Source organism: Miniopterus schreibersii (assembly GCF_964146895.1).
Source record: "Miniopterus schreibersii genome assembly, chromosome: 15".
Classification (NCBI taxonomy): domain Eukaryota; kingdom Metazoa; phylum Chordata; class Mammalia; order Chiroptera; family Miniopteridae; genus Miniopterus; species Miniopterus schreibersii.
In genome coordinates this window covers 32,945,478-32,966,352 of record NC_138115.1, presented here as the reverse complement: position 1 = coordinate 32,966,352, position 20,875 = coordinate 32,945,478, and the positions used below count along the sequence as shown (strand labels likewise).

The following is a 20,875-nucleotide window of genomic DNA, read 5'->3' as shown; positions in this document are numbered from 1 at the left end:
GGGGAGGTTCGCGTGAGGATTTCCTTCTACGCCCCGGAGGGAACCGTGTGGCGGGGACCTGGGCATTTATCCCCGTTCTTGGTCCCCCCCAGGATGTGAAGTACATGTTTGGCATCGTGGGCATCCCAGTGACCGAAATCGCCATTGCCGCCCAGCAACTGGGCATCAGATACGTGGGGATGAGGAATGAGCAAGCGGTGAGTATGGGCGCGGGGAGCCCAGGCCGTATTGTTAATGATTAATAATAACGGCAAATACTCCTTGCAGACACTCGGTGCTTACGACTGTCCTAATACTTTACACGTATCAATCACAACTTTATGAGAGGCAGGAACTATTAATCCTAGGTGACAGATGAGAGAAGTGAGACAGAGAGGTTAAGGAACTTGCCTCAGGTGACAACTGTTGCCTCGGAGTCAGGATTTGAACCCAGATATTTTGGGTCTGGAGTCCATGCTCTTAACGCTGTACACTGTTGTGCTCTGCCAAGTGTAGTGTCAGAACTGGGACAGTTTCCAGGTCTGAATCTGGGTCCTCTGTCCTTCACCTGTTGCCTGCTTGTTTCTGTGTGTTATTGTCTGGTCCGACTTCCCTGTTAGTCTGGAGCTCCAGGAGGGCAGGGATTATTATTTCTTCTTGACACATGTGTATCCCCTAGGTGGTTCCTGCACATGATAGGTACTCAGAGAATACCTGCGCTGTGAATGGGTGATGGCCAGGTCTCATGTTCTATAGCGGGAGCCCTGCAAGGTGACATATCACAGATGGTACAGCCATGATTGGAACTTGGGTGTCCTAAATCCCAGCCCAGTGCTCGTTCCACCGCATCCTGCTGCCACCTTTCTTAAAGGGTTATTTGGAGGCATGAGAAAGGAAGATAGGACATTTTGTCAACCCAGTCTCAGCTCTTCCTCTGTCAACGCAGCCTCACTCTTGTGTCAGAAATGCTGGTTTCAAGATCAAGAATCCGCTTCTGCAGTGTCATATACTAACAGTCCATCTAAAGCTAACTATGCCTGCTTTCCACTCTCACTGTTGCCCTCTAATTCAAGCTCTTGCCACTTCTTGCCCAGACAGCTACCTTGATCTCCTTAAGTGTGCCCTTCCTCTGCCATTGGATTTGCGTTCCTGGAGAGCAGGATTTGTGTTTCATTTGTTATGTCCCCATAGTGCCTGGCTTGGTTAGGTCTTTTGCATGATGTGGATGCTTAGTACATATTAACTGAATGACATTCCTACATATAAGGTTTGAGAATTGTGTGTGGGGTTTTTTTAATCTTAAAACTGAGTTTGTATTGCTTCTACCTTCTACTTTTCTTAGTTGGAACAACATTCTATTCTTTCATCTGTGTGAGAAAATGAAGCTAATGACCTATTAATGGGACTTATATTTTAGTTTTTCCTAGTGTTGGGATATCTGGCTTTTTCATACAGCAAATATTTATTGGGTATATACTATATACCAAGTGCTGTGTTATATACCTGTGGGAGATATAATGAAGCAATGATATATAGTCTTGGTCTTCAAGTTGATCACAGTCTGAGAAAGTGAGGGCAAGACACACCGAAAAAAAAAATGTATATAGTATAGTATAGTAACTCTGAGTGAATATATGCATAAGGAACAGAACATATAAAGGGTGACCAGTTGTCTCTGAGTAGGACAGAGAAGATAACTTGTAGAGGCAATGTTTGTTCATACTGTTCTATCAAGATAGCTTAAAGGCATGGTGGCCTGTGAGTCTGGAAATGTAGGCTGTAGAGAGTATACAGCTGGAAAAGGAGTGTGGAATTTTTTCAATAGGCACTGGGTGAGACTGAAGGTTTTTATAAATAGGTGGGCACCATAATTAGATTTGTACTTTAGAAAGATGATTCTGTGGTAGTATAGAGCATGGATCAGAAAGGCAGCTTGAAGTTTTATTTCAGTCCTCATAAGCTTAGTTGTGGGCCTCCTTAGGTCCCAGGTGCTTTGATGGACACAGTGGAGGTGAAGGACATTTCCTGTCCTTGAGGGGCTTATAACCTAGCTGTGGAGACAGACGCAAACAGTTTTATTATAATGTGGTAAATACTGTAACTGAGATATATCTAGGGTGCTGTGGAAGTTCAGAAAAAGGTGCTCAGCCTAAGGCTTGAGGTTTCCTGGAGGAGATGATGCCCAGGCTGTCTTGAAGGATGAATAGACATTAACCAGCTAGGTAGGAGAGGACAGGCTCTTCTGGAGATGATTCCTAGGTTTGGGCTTGCTTGACTAAGTGGATCATAGTGCCACTGACTCAAATGGGGAATACAGAGGGAAGAGCCAATTGATTTGGAGGGAAAAGGTGATGAGTTTAAATTTGGACATAAGGAGTTCGAGATGCCTGTAGGACATTCCCAGTGCATATGCCCCTCAGTCAGCCTGGCTCTTTGCAGCAGTCAAAGGAAGACCTAACTAGAGAATGTGAGAACAGGTTCAGAAGCCATTCGAGAGGCAGAAAAGGTCTTGGCATCCAGTTGCATATTTGTACAAAAGAGAAAGGTATAGTTGGTTGTGACTTGTGTTTCATTAGATTCTTAGTGTAATCAAGACATATATTGACCAGTTTTCCAGTAAGTAGTCAAACTGTTAGGAATTTAACTATTATTGAAATCTTACTGTGTGCAGGCACTATTTTGATTGTTTTACATGTACTAACTGATTTCACCCTCACAGCAATGCTGTGAATTATGTTCATTTTATAGATAACGAAGCCAAGGTACAGAGTAACTTGCTAAAATTACACAGTGGAAATTAGGGGAGCTGGGATTTGAATCAAAACAGTTTGGTTCCAGTCTGCTCTTTTAAGTACTACAAACTATTCTGCCTGTGAGTAGAGGTAATTTGGTAGGGAAATTTTTTTATGACCATAAAACCAGTTCCTTTTAAACTTTGACACCTATTTCCAGAGGAATATAATTTTTGTTATATGTTGTTCTGTATTTTGCATTCTGCAGCAAGATTTCTTACGTGGCTTTAATAGGTGGGCAATGCACCCCCTAGTGTCCAAAGAAGTGTTCTTATTGCAACAGATATTTTCTTCATTGCATCTCTTTGACTGGGGATCAAACCTGCAACCTTGGTGTATGGGGATGAAGCTCTAACCAACTGAGCTACCCAGCCAGGACCATTATAATTTTATTTTTAATTTTTTACACTTACGTCCTTAACGTGGATTTACTTAAGTTCAATATATCACATATAAAGTTGAATGGAGTTTAGAAAATACCCAATTATTATTTCCCTCCAAAAAAGAGAAGAAATAATACTGGAAAAAATTATGTCCCAGACTAAGAAGAATTTAATTTAGCACCTTCTCTTTCTTTTTATTATGAGCTGAAATACAGTTTAAAAGTAAAAACTAATCATATGTAGGCCATCAAGGAAATCTCAACAAATCCCCAAGGACGGAAACCAGACAGTATATGTAACCTGACCATGTGGAAATAAACTAGAATTCAGTATGTAACAGAAAGATAACTAGAAAATCCCCAAACATTTGAAAATTAAAAAACACATTTAATACTTTGTAAATATTTGAAAAGATTAATAAAATCAATAAACTTAAGGGTAGATGGATCAAGAATATAAGAGAAAAAAATACAAATTACTAATATCAGGAATGAAAAAGGAGACATCACTATGGACCAATGTATTGAAGAAAAAAAATCACAGTGGAAAATTAGAAAATATTTTGAATTGAATGATGATGAAATTTGAATGATAATGAAAAAAATGAGATACCAAACTTATGACAGCTAAAGCAGTTCTTATAGGAAATAGTTTCAAATGAATCTATTAGTAAAGAAGATCAACAGCCAGTGCTCTAAGTTTATATTTTAAGAAGCTAGAAAAAGGAAACCAAATTAAACACAAAATTAAAGGAGCAAAATAATAAATGTAAGCAAAAATAAATAAAAAAGGAAACAAATGAATAGAAAAAAATCAATGAAGCTAAAAATTGATTCTTTGAAAAGATTAATAAATTTGATAAATCCCTAGCAAGACTGATAAAGAAGAAAAGAGAAAAAGCACAAATTACCAATATTAGGAATAAAAAAGAGGACGTTCCTATTGATCCTGAAGATATTTAAGCAATTGTAAGAGGATATTATTTGTAAACTAAGTCACATGGACAAATTCCTTGAAATACTAAAAACTAGATTCAGTATCTAAACTATTATTTGAAATTTATGGTAGAACATTATGTGTTAAAATGGAAGGTGTTCCAATTCCTCCTTTACAATTAAGTTCTAGTCTCTTACTTAAGAGTAAATTATTATATGTGTACTTACTATAAAGATCCCAATATGCTCAAGTCCCAGTGTTTTTTCTTTGTAGGCTTGTTATGCTGCCTCTGCGGTTGGATATCTGACAGGCAGGTAAACTAAAGTATATGTTTTACTTCAATTTCTTTTAAAGGCTATCTTAACCAGAGGTTCCTAAGAAAATACTTATAAATGTAAAATGACAAACTGAATTATATGAAGATACCTTTTTCCTTGATGTTTTAAGCTTAGAATGTCGTTTAGGGTAAAGCATTCAAGTTCAGTTTTAAAAATTTGGGCAGAACACTACATTTCTGAATTACTTTCTGTCAAAGATCAATTGACATTATATTTACGTTTTAAGAAAAAATGTAAAAACCACGTTTTTTTCATTCAAAAATGTACTCAGCAATCAAAATGTTGCTTCTGTATGCAGTCATCATGATTTAGCTAAATATAGGGTGTTCCCAAAAAATGTATACACCCTTAACAGCTGATAGCTCAATTGATGTTTCTTTCTTGTCAGATTTAACCCATTGGAATTAATAATTATTCAAAGTGTGTACACATTTTTTTTGGACACCCTGTATAATAGGAGCAAACTATGAAGAGATTAGTGAAATACAATGTGAAGATGGTAGTTACCTTATTTCTTGCAAGAAGACTAATATCTTTTTCTTTTTTTCCCTTCCTTTGAAGTCCAAGAAGGTTACTATGTTTCACCCTAAGTGATATGAATGAAGTATTGTATTTCACCTGCTTTTAATAAAATAAATTGTTTTGCTTTTAGGCCGGGAGTATGCCTTGTTGTTTCTGGCCCAGGTCTCCTGCACGCCTTGGGTGGTATGGCAAATGCAAACATGAACTGTTGGTAATTAGATTGTTATTATTGAAAACATTTTCTTAAAGAGGTCAATGCATGATTTTACCTGGTGGAGCAACTGCTGATCTGGGGTGGGAAGACTTGGAATCAAGTGCTTAAGAGAATTGTTTAGTAAAAAAATAAGAAGAGTATTAGGAAGAAATTTAAAAACTATCAGTAATTCCTGTACCTAGAGATAAACACTGAATGCACACACATATACAGATGTGTGCAAAAAGTAAGTTTCCAGTTGTTCGTATGGAAAAAGACATGCAGGTTATGAATATTACAATAGCTTTATTAACTCAAAAGAATGTCTCAATGGCAAAAAAACCTTACTTTTGCTCACTCCTGTATATGTATATCTGTTTTGTATTTGAATGTGTGTGAAAGATCCCAGATCAGTATACAAGAATGTAATTAATTCTTCATCTTTTCTTACATAATTAGCAAGACAATTGAAATTCTCGTATTTATTGAGTTTGTTTTATAAGCCGCTTAGTGCTTACTCTTTGATCTTGTCCTTAATCCCATCTCTGGTACTTTACCAATAAGGTCATGTTAAAGAGGGTATCTTTTCATCAGTTCATAAAGTGTTTAATCTCCCTCTTGGGAAGGACATTGTTTTCTTTCTTGCCCTGTTTCTTATAGTTATTTCTACCCTTTCTTCCTCCCTTTCTCTTTCTTATTTACTTTTGGGTCTGATATTTTTGAGTAACTTTAGCTTTGTTATATTGTCTTTTTTTCCTTCTTGAACAATAAGAATGTTATTGCTGAGGAATTGCTCTCATTCTGCCGTTTTCAAGTAGACTCACTTAGGAAAGTGACAGATTTTCTCCTCTTAATCCCAAGAATAATAGGAAGGGCATAAAGATTCACTGTACGTCGCCACACCTAGAGGTTTAGCATAGCATCCAAAAGGGGTGGAGGAGAGGGGCATGGAGGAAAAAAATTAACTATAAATTTCAGATTTTTCTGAAATTGAGGAAGCGTTCTCTGATATCAGGTTTTTTCCTAATTTTTAAAAAATCTACAGTTTTTAAGGGAAAATGAAATTCTCATTCGATCTATTTTTTTTAATATTCATTGAGTGTTTATTATTCATTGGCCCCTCTGCTGAATATTTTACAAGTTGATGTAATTTGTAATTCTCTTTTAAAAATGAATATTTCAGGCCCTTGATTGTGATTGGTGGTTCCTCTGAAAGAAGTCAGGAAACAATGGGAGCCTTCCAGGAGTTTCCTCAGGTACCCAACTCTAAGATTTTCGTCTAGAGTTTAGTAGCATAATTATACACTATTAAGATTTATGAAGGAGAATATTGTATGTCAACTATAAATTTTAAATAAATAAATGCAGGCCCAGCCGGGCGTGGCTCAGCAGTTGAGCATCGACCTGGGATCCAGGCGATCAGGGTTCGATTCCCGGTCAGGGCACATGCCTGGCTTGTGGGCTCGATCAATGACTCTCTCATCATTGATGTTTCTATCTCTCTCTCTCCCTTTCCTTCCCTCTCTCTGGAATCAATAAAGATATATTAAAAAAAAAAAAAAAAGATTTATGGAGAAGAAATAAAAAGTCCTGTCTACAAAATAAACAATTAAAATGAAAGAGAGTTACTTAAGGTAATTTAAAGGTAAAATTCCTGAACTACAAGACAATTTCAGTGTGGATATTAAGAAAGTTTAGACTCTGCTAGGAGCAGTCTTCTGAGAAATACACCTTTTGGTCAGGCTTTTAAACTCTAAAAATATGTTCTTCAAAGAATCAGAATAAGACAGGAATGAAAATGATTTTGGACCATGCCTCTCAGACTTTGGGGAAGTAAAACGCTGAGAGGAAAAATCCTATTCAAAATGACTACTAGTAGACTTTGGACAAGTTCATTTTTATCTGGGAGGCTAAAGGAAAGTTTTTGAAAATTTTTAAAAACTTGAAAGAATTTGTCAGCGAATGCTACAGTTTTAAGAATAATTGTAGAAAGCAAATAGGTGAAAGTGAAAGATAATTAACACTTAAAATATGGATATATTTGAGCATTTACAGCACAGAGTTAAAACTATTAGGTCAAGTGTGTTGGTAAATCAGGGATCATTGTGAGAATTTCAAAATATCAACATATAATTTTGTGTATGATTGAAACTAATCATATACAACTAATCGTATACAACTAATGAAAATGTGCTCGGCTGGGCGTGGCTCAGCGGTTGAGCATCGGCCTAGGATCCAGGCGATTGGGGTTCTATTCCCGGTCAGGGCACATGCCCGGGTTGTGGGCTCGATCAATGACTCTCTCATCATTGATGTTTCTATCTCTGTCTCTCCCTCTCCTTTCCTCTCTCTGAAATCAATAAAGATATATTTTAAAAAAAGAAAGAAAAGAAAATGTTATACTTGAGGATAATGTCCATTACAAATATTTTTCCCAAAAGGAAAATAATGAAGTTTATTAGATACAATTAGAAGTTGGAATAGAAAGATCCAACTATCTTCTTGTGGAAATACTTAAAACTAAATGACATGACTATGAACAGACAGAAAATTGGGAAGTAATCTTAATCCTATCATGCTTGTGGGAATAAAATTACCAATTGTTCCATATATTTCATACCAAAAAGTATCAAAAGAAACAGTTTCTATGTAATGCTTCAAAGTACATTAAACAGTGAAAAATTAACACTACTGAATTTACATGACCCCAAAAATATACCAATAAAATATTTAACAGGAAAACTGTCAGAAATGTAAGAATATATTATTATTGTACTGAGATGTAACAGATGAAGTTGTGTATTCCGGGCTGTGGAATTTTTGGTTCCAAGGATATACTCATTTTAATTTTTATAAGACATTGTCAAGTTCCCTTCCCATTTATACTCTCACCAGCAGTGAGTGCCTGTTTTTCTGTGTTGTGGTGGATGCTTTGTATTATCTAAGTTTTTCATTTTTGCCAATCTGAGAAATGAAAATGGTGTCTTCTTTTGATTTGTTTCCTGAATCATACTGAGGCAGAAATTTGATTGTGCTTTACATAGGCTTTTAAGAAACAGTCTAGAAAATGCGTTTCTCCATCTTGCCTCAGAACACAATAGAAAGTAATGACTTAACATTTTGTCTTCCTTCAGAAGAGTAATATGATCTGTGAGCTGAATTTTAAGTGATTTTATTTTTGCATATAGGTTGAAGCTTGTAGGTTATATAGCAAGTTCTCTGTCCGGCCAAGCAGCGTAGAAGCTATTCCATCTGTTATCGAAAAGGTACAGTATTTAATTACAAGCCCTCTGAGTCAACTGGTTTTTCTCAGTTGTTCATATCTGTGTCACTTTTACTCTGAATTGAGTGAGTAACAATTTGGAACATATTCAGATAGTTAAAAATGATACTGTGAAAGAGCTGTATACATTTTAATGTCCACTGCCATTATATTTAATTATAGAAACAGATAAAATAAGTCATTTTGAAGAAAAGGTTTCTCCTGTACTTTAGTTTTTAAAATTGCTTTTAATTATGGAAAAGTAAAAAGAAAGGTATAATGGAACCCTGAGTGCCTTTTTCTCTTATGCTTTTGCAAAAGATTGTTTTTGGAAATTAGTACTAATGCATATAAAACCTTCACTTAGCTGATTAAACAGCATAGTATAATTTCAGTTAACCAACTAAATAAATTTATATGTGAAGTTACATATGAGCTTTTTCAAAACCATGTGTTATAGAAATCATTTGACACATGTTACAACATCACAATTTCTGAAAACTGCCAAGTCAGGATTAGGAAGCAGGTGAAAGTGCATGTTATGAAGACTTGACTGGCAGAGCCTAGTGGATAATTTCTAAGACTAAAGTAGGATAGAATGTGAATTTTAAAGCTCTAAGTGAGTATGTACTTTCTTATCTCCTTTTAAACAAAAATCTCTTAAAATACACTTGACCCTTGAACAAGACGGGTTTGAACTGCACTGGTTTACTTGTATGTGGATTTTTTTCAATAAATACATACAGTGCTGTAAATGTATTTTCTCTTTCTTATGATTTTCCCAAGGACATTTTTTTCTAGCTTACTTTATTGAAGAATACAATATGTAATATATATACCATGCAAAATATGGGTCAATTGACTGTGTATGTTATTGATAAGGTCAAAAGTAGGCTATTTAGTAGTTAAGTTTTGGGAGACTCAAAAATTATACTTTTTTATTACATGGGGGATTGGTGCCCCAACCCCTGCATTGTTTAAGGGTCAACTGTATATAGAAATAATAGAGGGTACTTCAAATTTAATTAAAAGTTTACTTCTCCAACTAAGGATGTCCAGAAAAATTAAAACTGTTTATTTTACAATTTTAAGTTTTCTTTGAGTGGAATATGATAATAAGGATTGAGAGTTTTAAAACATTTTCTTTTATTTGTAATAAATTTAGGCTGTAAGAAGCAGTATTTATGGTCGTCCAGGTGCTTGCTATGTTGACATACCTGCAGATTTTGTGAACCTCCAGGTGAATGTGAATTCTATAAAGTGAGTAATAGTTATGCTAGATTTTTTTCTTAAATGTGTTATTATAATGCTTACCTTTAATAAAATTTACTTAGCAGTTTATAAGTTAATCTTCATTTGTCTTAACTTTTGACGATTTAGTAAATAAACTGAATCCTAGCCAAAGGGTTTCTCTGAATTAAAATGGTATTATTTAGTAATTATTTTGGGGTTTAATTACTAAATCAAATACTTAGAGCTTCCTGAATTCCTTATTTGAAATTATTCTTTCAGTACCCATAGATAATACATTCTCATTACTGTAGTATGACTTTCGAATCTTTATAGTGTGAACCAACATGAGGAGCCTGTTGAAAATTATTAGAACTCAACATAAAAATTCTTAGTCTGTCTCAGTGGATTTAAAAATATTCCAACACCAGATGGGTATTCCTTAAATAAACACTGAGTGAACAGTCAGGATAAGAAACATTTTTCATTGGTATCTAAGTCACCCCTGGTAAGGATGTGACCTTGGGTTAATGCATCACCCTGGGGACCACGTAGTACGTTCCTGCTATCATGAGCCAAGTGGCCCTCTAGAGACTGCAGAGAGAAAATGGGTATTTCTGTATACTCACTATTCCAAGGAGTGGTTTCTATTGGGAGAGTCAGAGCAAAAGGACATCTGTTCTGCATAATACCTGAATATGATACTCAAAATAAAATTCTGTAAAGATTTGAATATTTGGTATTATAATGCCCAATTTTTGAACAATATGGTGTTTATTAATTAGAATAAATGAAATACAACACTGAGGACTTGGTGTCCAGAAATACTTAGCTATACAGTTTTAATATTTCTTTTATTTATGCATATTGTGGTGCTAAAATATTGACTTACCCAGTGAGTGAAAATATAGTGAGGTAGCTCAAAGCATGGACTTTGGCGACAGAATGACCTAGGTCAGTCCAGTCTCTGACCCATGCCCTGGCCCTCCGCAAGTTAGTTACTTCTGAATTTTTCCCCCAGTGGTGAAATGAAGATAATGGTAATACTTAACCTCATTGTTTTGAAATTTAAATGAGAATAAATGGCACATAATAGGTATTAAATATTAGCTTTTAGTATGTTTTTTACCATTACTACAACAGCAGTTACTACTACAATGTAAAGCCATTAACACAAATTTCTTGTCAATGAAGTTACTCATTTGACTATTAGATGATACTAGTGAATAACTGTTAATTTACTATATGTGATAAGGATATTATGGTTACGTAGGAGAAAGTGTATCTTTTAGAGCTGTTTTAAGAAGTTTTTAATTTACTTTAAAATGGTCAAGGAAAAAAAATTCTTGCATGCTTGTGTGTGTACGTGTGAAGGAAATGTGGTAAAATGATATTAGTTACTGTATCTACATGGTGGGAATATGGAATTTATTGTATTTTTTCTACCTTTTATATATTTTATATTTTCACAATAAATTTGAAAGTTCGTCTCTTTTAATTAACATAGCTCTTTATTTCCAGGTACGTGGAGTGCTGCTTGCCACCTCCAGTTAGTATGGCAGAAATTTCTGCCATACAGAAGGCAGCATCTGTCATCAGAAATGCCAAACAGCCCCTTCTTATCATCGGGAAAGGTAGCAGTGAATGAAACTCTAAATCTTGCTAGGCTTTCAAAAGAATGCTGATTCTGTTTAGCAGTTGTCTTCATTATTAACATCTACTCTAATGTTTGAAATTAGAATAAGAGTTCTCTTCATCCAATATAGTATTTATTAGTTTTGAAATCATAGAATAGTTCTAGAATGCCCGTTCTTGCTTGTCCTTTTTGAGGGAATATCACGTATTGCATTTCTTTGGTTTTATGAGTAAAATACATCTTTTTCCTATTATAAAAAATTTTTTTATAAAAAATTTTGGAAAAATCCAAAAGATTAGAAAGAAATCCCTTCATCCAAGAGAAACCATTTTAAACAAGTAGTACTTTTCTATTGCTTTTGGCATATATATTTCATTATATTGTGATCATACTACATAGACAGTTTTATATTCTACTTAATTCACTTAGCAACATTTTTTTCATGGTCTTAATTTTTCCCCCCTAAATTTAATTTTTAATGTCTACTCATGTATATAGTAAGACTTTACTGGCAAATATTTAAATCTTTGCCAGTTTCTGTTTGTTGAGAATAGCTGTGACAAACATGTTTGTGCTTAAAGCTTTTTCCATATTTAGGATATAAGACAGAGTCCCAGAAAGAAATTAAGTTAAAAGGTATTCATATTTTAAGGCTTTTGGTGCATATTGTCAAATTGCTTTCTTCCAAGATATTGTACCAATTTATACTCCTTTTCGGCAATTTATTATAGTATCCATTCTATGTTCTAGAACTGAGGAGGCTGTGAGTCACTTATGACCATGTGAGTCAGTTGTCAATTACTAAGGGACTAACTACATAGAAACTAAAAATTGTTTTAATGGAAATGATGGACAACAGAAAAAAACTGAAGTCAGAGCTGAGTTGAATGCAGCTATACGATGTATTAGCTCTCTGCTCTTGGCAAACAACTGCTTTGAGTCTCAAGTACCTCCCTTGTAAAGAAGAGATATTAACTACCTCAGCAGTAGTGTTATAACTAAATAACACAATAAGTAGAAAGAGTTTAGCAGCTGCTAGTTTTCATTCTTTCTCTAACCAGTATTTAGTGAGCAGTTATAAGGTAGGGAGTACAGACGTTTTTGAGGTGTACAGAGAAATAATGGTCCCCTTACCTGTAGATAGTTAGACCTGGTAACAAATTAGTGCAGTATATTCTTAAGTGGTGTGTATGGAAAAGTGAGGTGGATTCTCAAGGGAAGCAGCAATTTGCTCATGTAGCTAGTTGTGGGCAGAATACCCAGAAGAGATGACACTGAGGCTACGCCTTCCAAAAATGTGCAATAGGTCACTTAGTGGGCAAAGGGCCAAGGCAGTTTGGGAAGAGAGAACTGGGTGGGCAAAGATACTGCGGTAAGAAGGAGACTACACGGAAACTTTCTGGATGAGAAAAAGGAGCAACTTTTCATCCTACATGTATGAGAAAAGGTTTGTCTAAGGCAGTTTCATGAGGGAACATTATATTGAATCTGGATGTACACCACACTCTTTGCTGGGATTCAGTAGAAAACTAAATTCTGAATATGGAATAATATTTTACTAGCCCTGAGAAAGAGTCTAAAACTAAAGAGCTAAAAAGAGATATAGTGGCCTCGATGACATTGGAAATGAAATCATCCCTCTTATTCCAACAGTGAGGTGTCTTGAGTGTCATTGAAACGGGGCATCCGGTTATTCTGCAGGCACAAACTGTAAACACAAATATGCGACCCACTTGGGTCAGCCCTGTTGCAGTCACAACACTGAGTCTATGAAGAGATCTACAGAGCTTTAGAAACATATGCCCCTTGTTAGAATTTCCATGCCTACTCGAGGACGTCGCAGCCCAGGTTAGCTGGTGGCAGAGAGCAACGTGTGAGGTTAGACAGAGCCTGCCCCTGGGAGGGCAGAGTCCTTCCTTGCCTACCTGAGCCTACCAGTAAAGAGTATGTTCAGGGAATTGTGATTAGAATTCAGCAGAACTGTAGCATAGAATGGGCAATTGAGAGCAGCAAGAGACGTGAGATGCAACTTTTGTTATGAGGTAGCATCCTTTAGAAATATTGAGAATATTAGTGGAGGAGAAACTAGGACTATTGCTTTTTTTTTTAAATCCTCCCTGACGATATGTTTCTATTAATTTTAGAGAGATTAAGGGAGAGGGAGAGGAAAGGAAGGAGGGGGAGAAAGAGAAAGAAACATTGATATGAGAAACATTGATTGGTAGCCTCCTGTATGCTCCCCATCCGGGGATCGAACCCACAACCTAGGTATGTGCCCTGACCAGGAATCGAACCCATGACCCTTCAGTGCACAGATGACACTCCATCCAACTGAGTGACACTAGCCAGGGCAGAACTATTGCTTTCTTAAACATTTTTAAATACCAAAGATAGGAACTATAGTCATTTATTTTGAGTTTAAGCCTTATACAAGCAGGAGAATATTTGAGAAGTTCTAAAAGGAGTCTCGCCTGGCCAGGCATGGCTCAGCGATTGAGCATCGACGTAAAATCCAGGAGATCAAGGTTCGATTTCCGGTCAGGGCTCATACCCGGGTTGCAGGCCCAGTCGGGGGCGTGCAGGAGGCATCTGATCAATGACTCTCTCATCATTGATGTTTCTCTCTCTCTCTCCCTCTCCCTTCCTCTCTCTGAAATCAATAAAGATATATATTAAAAAAATAATAATAAAAGGAGTCTCACATGAACTGTTTTAAGGGTCAGTGTCTGTAGCTTAACTGACTTGTCCAATACATTTGCATTTCTTGTAGGTGCTGCTTATGCCCATGCAGAGGAGGGACTCAGGAAATTGGTGGAGCAATGTAAATTGCCATTTTTGCCCACCCCCATGGGCAAGGGTGTTATCCCTGACAATCATCCAAATTGTGTAGCTGCTGCCCGATCCAGGTGCGTAGCATTCCAGATTTTAAATACAGTGGCTTGGCAGATTTTAGGCTAATTTAAATTATTATGTGACTTTAATGATCTAGAAGTTCTGAAAGAATCATGTAATTTTAAGCACACTGTTTCTTTTTAGACTTTTTAGCACTTTAAAGAGCCCCTCTATGTAATACATTGTTTTTCTGTGGCTGCTGTCAAATTTTTCTTTATCTTTGGTTTTCAGCAGTTTATGATGTGTCTGGATATGGTTTTCTTTTAGTTTATCCTGTTTGGTGTTTTCTTATCTTCTTGACTCTGTAAATTTGTGTCTTTAACCAGATTTGGACAGATTTTGGTCATTATTTTTTCAAATATTTTTTTCTTCAATCTCTTTTCTCTCTCTTGGAATAATAAAAATATTAGACATGTTGATAGTGTCCCATAGTTTCCTGAATATCTGTTCAGTTCTTTTTAATCCCTTTGTCCCTTTTATATTTTCTATTTCTCTGCTGAAAATGTGTATCTTCCCATGTATTTGAAGAGTATTTTTGTTTACCTTCTGCCCATAGTTATGATAGCTTTTTGAAAGTCTTTGTTTACTAATGCCAACATCTATATCATCACAGAATTAGCATCTATTCATTATCTTTTCTTTTGAGAATTGGTCACGTTTTCCTGGGTGGTTTTGTATTAATTTTGGATTGTAACCTGGAATTTGGAATATTATGTTGTGAGATGCCAGGCTATATTGAAATTTTCTGTAGAATGTTGATTTTTAAAAATTTTTTAAGAAAGCAGCTAGCATGGTTATGTTCAGGCTGCAAGTCCTGTCTTACTTTGGGCAGTAGTTCCAGGGTCACTTCAGTGACAAAGCCTTTGCTATGCAGTTTTGGGTCTGTCTACACATGCACAGCCCAGGGGCTCCCCAGACATGTGCCAGTTCATATCCAGAATTAGGGATTTCTTTTCTCTGTAGGAAGTAGTCCCCCTCCCCTTCTGATTTCCAGGAATCCCTTTTCCTGGCCCTTGCTGAGGCAAAGTGGCAGAAAGAATAAAAAATAAGGGGGACTGCCCCAATACTCTTCAGACAACAGGGGACTCTTTCAGTTCTTGTTGCCTGAAAAATGATGTTTTTCTTAGAATTTTAGCTGCTTGGGAGCTACCACAGTGCTGCTGTGCAATAGGACTGCCCTCAGAGCACAGCTGGGGGAGAGGAGAGGAGAAAAAGAAAATGCTGAGCTTTTCGGAAATCCCTGAGTTGTCAGGCTTACCGAGGTCCCTTTTCCAGATCGTGTAGCCAAAAAGACAAGTTTTCATTGCCTTCCAGTTCTGTAACCGGGGCTGCCCTGGGTCAAAGCCAGGAGATACAAAATGGGGGGAGCAGGGAGAGGAGAACCTTGGAAACTCGCCCCTTGTGTGGGCCACTAGTTTGATTCCCCTCCCAGTCCACATACTACTGTTTACTTTTCAGAATCCTCAGGTAGTTGCCTTTTCTATTTTGTTCAAGAGTTTTCTGTTGTAATTAGTAGGAGAGCAAGGCTGTAGTGGGCTTACCCAGTCTGGGCTGGCACTGGACATCTCCTCTTTTTAGATTTTTAAAACACACTTTTTGTTTTAATTAATATATATATTAATTTCTTGAAAGTTATGAAATATTCTCGGTGTACAAACAAGAATAACTTATATGAACACTTATGTAACCACTACTTACTTTTATCAAACATAGCATAATATTAAGTAACATGTCATTGCTTTAGGGTTCTATTTTTTTAAGAAACAAAAAATTGCAGATTTACCTCTAGTCCTTTATGCATATTTTTCGTGATCCCATTCCCTCTCTTCCTCTCCACAGTTTACCACTATTATGCATTTGGTATGTTTTATATTGTCATGCATGCACTAAAATTAATTTTGAGGATTTTTAAAATGTAATGTTTGCTGGGCAACCTTTAATTGTTGCTCACTTAATGCTATCTTAGTAGAGTATATCTTTTTTATACTAGTATACATAGTACAGAAATAAAATTAATTTTCACACTAAGTTTTTAAAAAATATATACTTTTACTTGGGTTGAACTGAAATTTCTTTGTTCCAGCGGAATTTTAAGGAGATAATTTTTTTTTTTTTAAATATATCTTTATTGATTTCAGAGCGAGAGATAGAAACATCAATGATGAGAGAGTCATTGATCAGCTGGCCCGCAACCCGGGCATGTGCCCTGACTGGGAACCGAACCCCTATCACCTGGATCCTAGGTCGATGCTCAACCGCTGAGCCAAGCCCTGCTGGGCTTAAGGAGATAATTTTAATGACATTAATAGTGTAAAAAAGATTACAAGAGGCTATAATTAATTGAATCAACAATTTCAACAGTTTTAGATATCTATAAGCAGATCTGTTTAAATTGGGTCCACAGGACCAGTACAGTGTAGGAAGATAGCTTTTTTGCGTATATACTTGAAATAATAAAAAATGGCTATACCACTAAAGAAGACAAAAGCAAAACAGCCAGATGCTCTATGGCAAAAGATAGGAAAAAAGGGAAATAGCCAAGAAGCAGAAAAGAAGTTAAAAACACACACAACCCACAGCAATTATAAGTTCTGCTGAAAAAGGCAGAAACATTTAGGTTGGATCACTAATGATAACAGTTACGCGCATTATAAGAACCACGTCTGAAACAAAATAAAAATAAGCAAAAGTGTATCAGGTAAACAAAAAAGAAAGCAAGGGTGGCTGTGTTAATATCTGTGTGGATATCAAAATAAAAATAACTTAAAAATTAGAAGTTATATGACAAAAATAAGATTTATAAAACTATTGGAAATATTCTTGGTATAATATTTTCTGAAAGCAATTTGGGAATGTGAATCAGTCATCTTAAAAATATATGCTTCTAGGAATCAATATGAAGTGCGTATTAAGATGTAAGCATGAAGATTTGCAACCCAGTACTATTAATAACAAAGAAAACATCCAGCAATCTAGAAAAGGTTTAAGAAATTTAGTATATGTGCTCAGCAAAACATGTAACCTTTAATCATATTTAAGAAGAACTTAATGACAAAGGAAACCATTTATATAAGCAAAAGTACACGGGACAGTATTAGATAAGCTCAACTATGTATGAATATACTTGCATAGAAAAACAGACTAAATGAAATAATGCCAGGATGTTAATAGTAGCTTGTAAGTTTACAGTATTATTGGGTGCTTTTGTTTTTTCTTTATAGTTTTCCTGCTTTTTCCAGATTATCTACAGTATACTTGTATTAATTTTTCTAATGATAAAAAAGTAATAAATAAGTATAGATACAGTCCTACAGTAATATTTTTCTACTTATTTCATCTTTTATATTACTATTTAAATAGAATGGCCTCATAAATTATTTTAGATTGAAAGGTCAAATTTACCATAGAAGTTGATTCTGAAGACTAATGTAAGTTCCACACTATTTAGATTTTTCCAAATACTTTAGAAACTAATTTTAGAATAATTCAGTTAACAAATACAGATACTTTTTTAGTCATATCAGATTTTTCTTTTTAATAGGGCTTTGCAACTTGCTGATGTAATCGTGTTATTTGGTGCCAGATTAAATTGGATATTGCATTTTGGACTGCCTCCAAGATATCAGCCAGGTGTGAAGTTTATCCAGGTACTCAGAGAAGAGAGATTGAAAATCAGAGCTATTTGTAGTTTATTGCTCTCCCTTTCAGCCATCATAGGCTCTGCTCTATTCTTGGCTTTTATAAAGAACCATTTCTCTTTTTACAAACATAGAATTTTATAAATTGTCTAACATAATTATAGGTACCAAAGCAAGGTGCCTTTTCAAGCCTATGAAACAATGTACCGCTTCACTTCTACCCAGAAAAACTTTCAAAGTCAAGTTTTAAATAGTTTGAAAAAGCATAATTTGCCCCTTCTTCATAGTTCAGTTATATTTAAAAGTAGACAAAAAAGTTGAAATAGGATGGTAGATTAGAACAAAACATTCAGCATTGTTAGGGATTGAGTTGCTCTTTTAGATACCCAAACTTTCAAACACCCTTTGGTTAGAAATCTCTGAACAACCCTGCTTTTACCTGTGTCATTAAACAGTGTTTAGGATATACTCTGACCTCCTTTTGATGACTCTTACGTCATGGTGACCCTCTTTATAAGCTAGTTTCCTTGCTGGTGTGGAGAGTACTACCCACACAGTGGCATGCAAACCTGTTCACCCTACACAGATTGTGTATGGTATCTGGTGATCCAGCTGCCGTTGCTATCTTATTTACCTTTTACTTATGGAGGCAGCTTCTATTTTTAATTTTTTTAATATATTTTTATTGATTTCAGAGAGGAAGGAAGAGGGAGAGAGAGAGATAGAAACATCAATGATGAGAGAGTTATTGATCCGATGCCTCCCGCATGCCCCCTGCTGGGAATCGAGCCCACAACCTGGGTATGTGCCCTGACCCAGAATCAAACCCTGAACTCCTGGATCCTAGGCCTATGCTCAACTGCTGAGCTGTGCCCGGCCGGGCCGGAGGCAGCTTCTAATAGTCCATCTCCCCCTAGGGCCACTGAGAAACAAAACCACAAACGAACAAGATTTGGGTTATACCTGGAAAATGCTGCCACTTCTTTGATTTCCCCTCTTGATTGCAAAATAAAATGTATGTATGCCCTTTGGGGTGGCTAAATTACTCCTTCTGACAAGCTATTTTTACTTGGCCATGGCCATCCAGAAATGGAGCTTCTGAGTAAAAGCTTCTGAGTAAAAGTAATCCTGCCACGGGCTAGGAGTGATTCTTTTCTATTTTTAAAAAAATATTTTAACTGATTTTTAGAGGAAGGGAGAAGGAGAGAGAGAAACATGGATGTCAGAGCACAACGTGGATTGTCTGCCTCCTGCACACCCCCTACTAGGGGTCGCGCCCACAACCCTGGCATGTGCCCTGAATGGGAATCAAACTGGCACCCTTTGGATATGGGACAATGCCCTACCCACGGAGCCACACCGGCCAGCACCCTAGGAGTGATTCTTAAAATGTTCCTGGACCAGCAGCCTCAGCACCACCAGGGAAGCCGGTTAGAAATACCCATTTTGAGGCCTCACCCCAGACCTACTGAGATCAGAAACTCTGAGGTGGATTCTTGCAATTTATAGTTTAACAAGCCTACCAGGTGATTCTGATACATATATGCTAAAATTTAAGAACAGCTCTAAATAGGAATTCCACTCTAATTAAGTAGAACTTTATTGTTGACTAGATTGAAAACTATAATTGATCACGTCAAATGTATTCCTATGGGTGTACGGGAACAATACCAAAATTTAGAGTAGAACTGAGGGAAATGATGAGGTTTCTCTACTAGCTACAATGCTTGCGTAGTTCATGGATTTTTACTTCTGTTAAGGAACTTCTTGAACATCAAATCTTATTTATCATGCTACTTGCAGGGGTTGGCAAAAGTAGGTTTACAGTTGTTCATAAGGAAAAAAACATGCAGGTGATGATTATTACAGTAGCTTTATTAACTCAAAAGACTGTCACAGCAGCACAGTGCTCTGAGATACAATCTCATAATTGCTCAAATTTCCGGCCTCCACTATTTACACATGCTTATAGTCTACTTGCTACACTCAAGCACACTTTGGCACAGGGTTCTTACCTACTTTGACCCACCCCTGTATACATAGTTCGTGTATTCAGCCTTAATTGATTTCTTAAACAATTAAAGAATAAACACAGCTTACTCCTCAATCTTGTCTCTGTAGGTTGACATCTGTGCAGAAGAATTAGGCAATAATGTAAGACCTGCTGTGACTTTGCTAGGAGATATAAATGCTGTCACTAAACAGGTAAGTGCTTTTGCCTGGGTTTTAATTTATGTGGATTGGCCTTTAGAAAATAGTCAGTTCTTTAAAATGTTTCAATCTTGATTTACTTGATGACAGATCTGATAGTATCTATTTTAAACAAAATTTATGATGGGGATCCCTAGGTATTTGGGGCTGTCGGCCTTCCTATAAGGATTTTCCGGAGGGGGTGACTTTCCTTCTAGTGCCAAAGACCCAAGGAGGGCTTAATAGCCCCAGCCAGTGGGGTGGGGGGGAGAGGTGGCACTTCACTGTGCATATGGGAATCCTAACATCTGACAGAAGTCTGCACTGACCCAAACAAAAGCTTTCCATGCCACCTGTTTATCTTCTATCAATTGTGTGCTACCTAGAGGAAAAACAAAGGGTATGAGTGATGTGAAGAGCAGTCAGTATAGCAGTATTGTCTTTAAGAAGAGATTTGTATGTTAATGTGATTTAAGTTTATTTTCAAGAAGAAAAAAAAACTGTTTGTGGTTTTTTAGCTTTTAGAACAATTTGACCAAACACCGTGGCAGTATCCTCCAGAGAGTCGCTGGTGGCAGACTCTGAGAGAAAAAATGAAGAGCAATGAAGCTGCATCCAAGGTAATCCTGAACCCACTGAAACTCAAGAATGCTTTAGGGTCATGGCTCAGTTCTGTCGTAACATGGCACGTGCATTCCTAAAAATCACCACGCTATGCAAAATCATTCAGTAGAAAACACTGGCCTCATTGGGGAAAAGGGGTTAAGGTTACAACTCTCAAGAACTTTGTGAAACATTAAGATAGGAACCTAACAAAAATAGTGGCAAAGTCTTTCACAGTTGTGTGTGTGTGTGTGTGTGTGTGTGTGTGTGTGTGTGTGTAT

The 20,875-nt window shown here is 36.4% G+C and overlaps 1 protein-coding gene across 2 annotated transcripts in view; it reads left to right on the top strand.

Annotated features, from left to right (window-relative positions):
* HACL1 (2-hydroxyacyl-CoA lyase 1) overlaps positions 1–20,875 on the top strand; it is a 32,961-nt gene that overhangs the window by 257 nt on the left and 11,829 nt on the right. The window contains exons 2-12 of one of the 2 annotated variants that reach the window (XM_081159454.1): positions 93–197; positions 4,364–4,404; positions 5,081–5,161; positions 6,327–6,399; positions 8,332–8,409; positions 9,571–9,665; positions 11,157–11,269; positions 14,042–14,177; positions 17,705–17,810; positions 19,923–20,006; positions 20,510–20,611. In XM_081159454.1, the coding sequence (XP_081015580.1) occupies positions 93–197; positions 4,364–4,404; positions 5,081–5,161; positions 6,327–6,399; positions 8,332–8,409; positions 9,571–9,665; positions 11,157–11,269; positions 14,042–14,177; positions 17,705–17,810; positions 19,923–20,006; positions 20,510–20,611 (1,014 nt within the window). The remainder of the gene's footprint in view (positions 1–92; positions 198–4,363; positions 4,405–5,080; positions 5,162–6,326; positions 6,400–8,331; positions 8,410–9,570; positions 9,666–11,156; positions 11,270–14,041; positions 14,178–17,704; positions 17,811–19,922; positions 20,007–20,509; positions 20,612–20,875) is intronic. The other variant, XM_081159455.1, reaches the window with a different exon arrangement.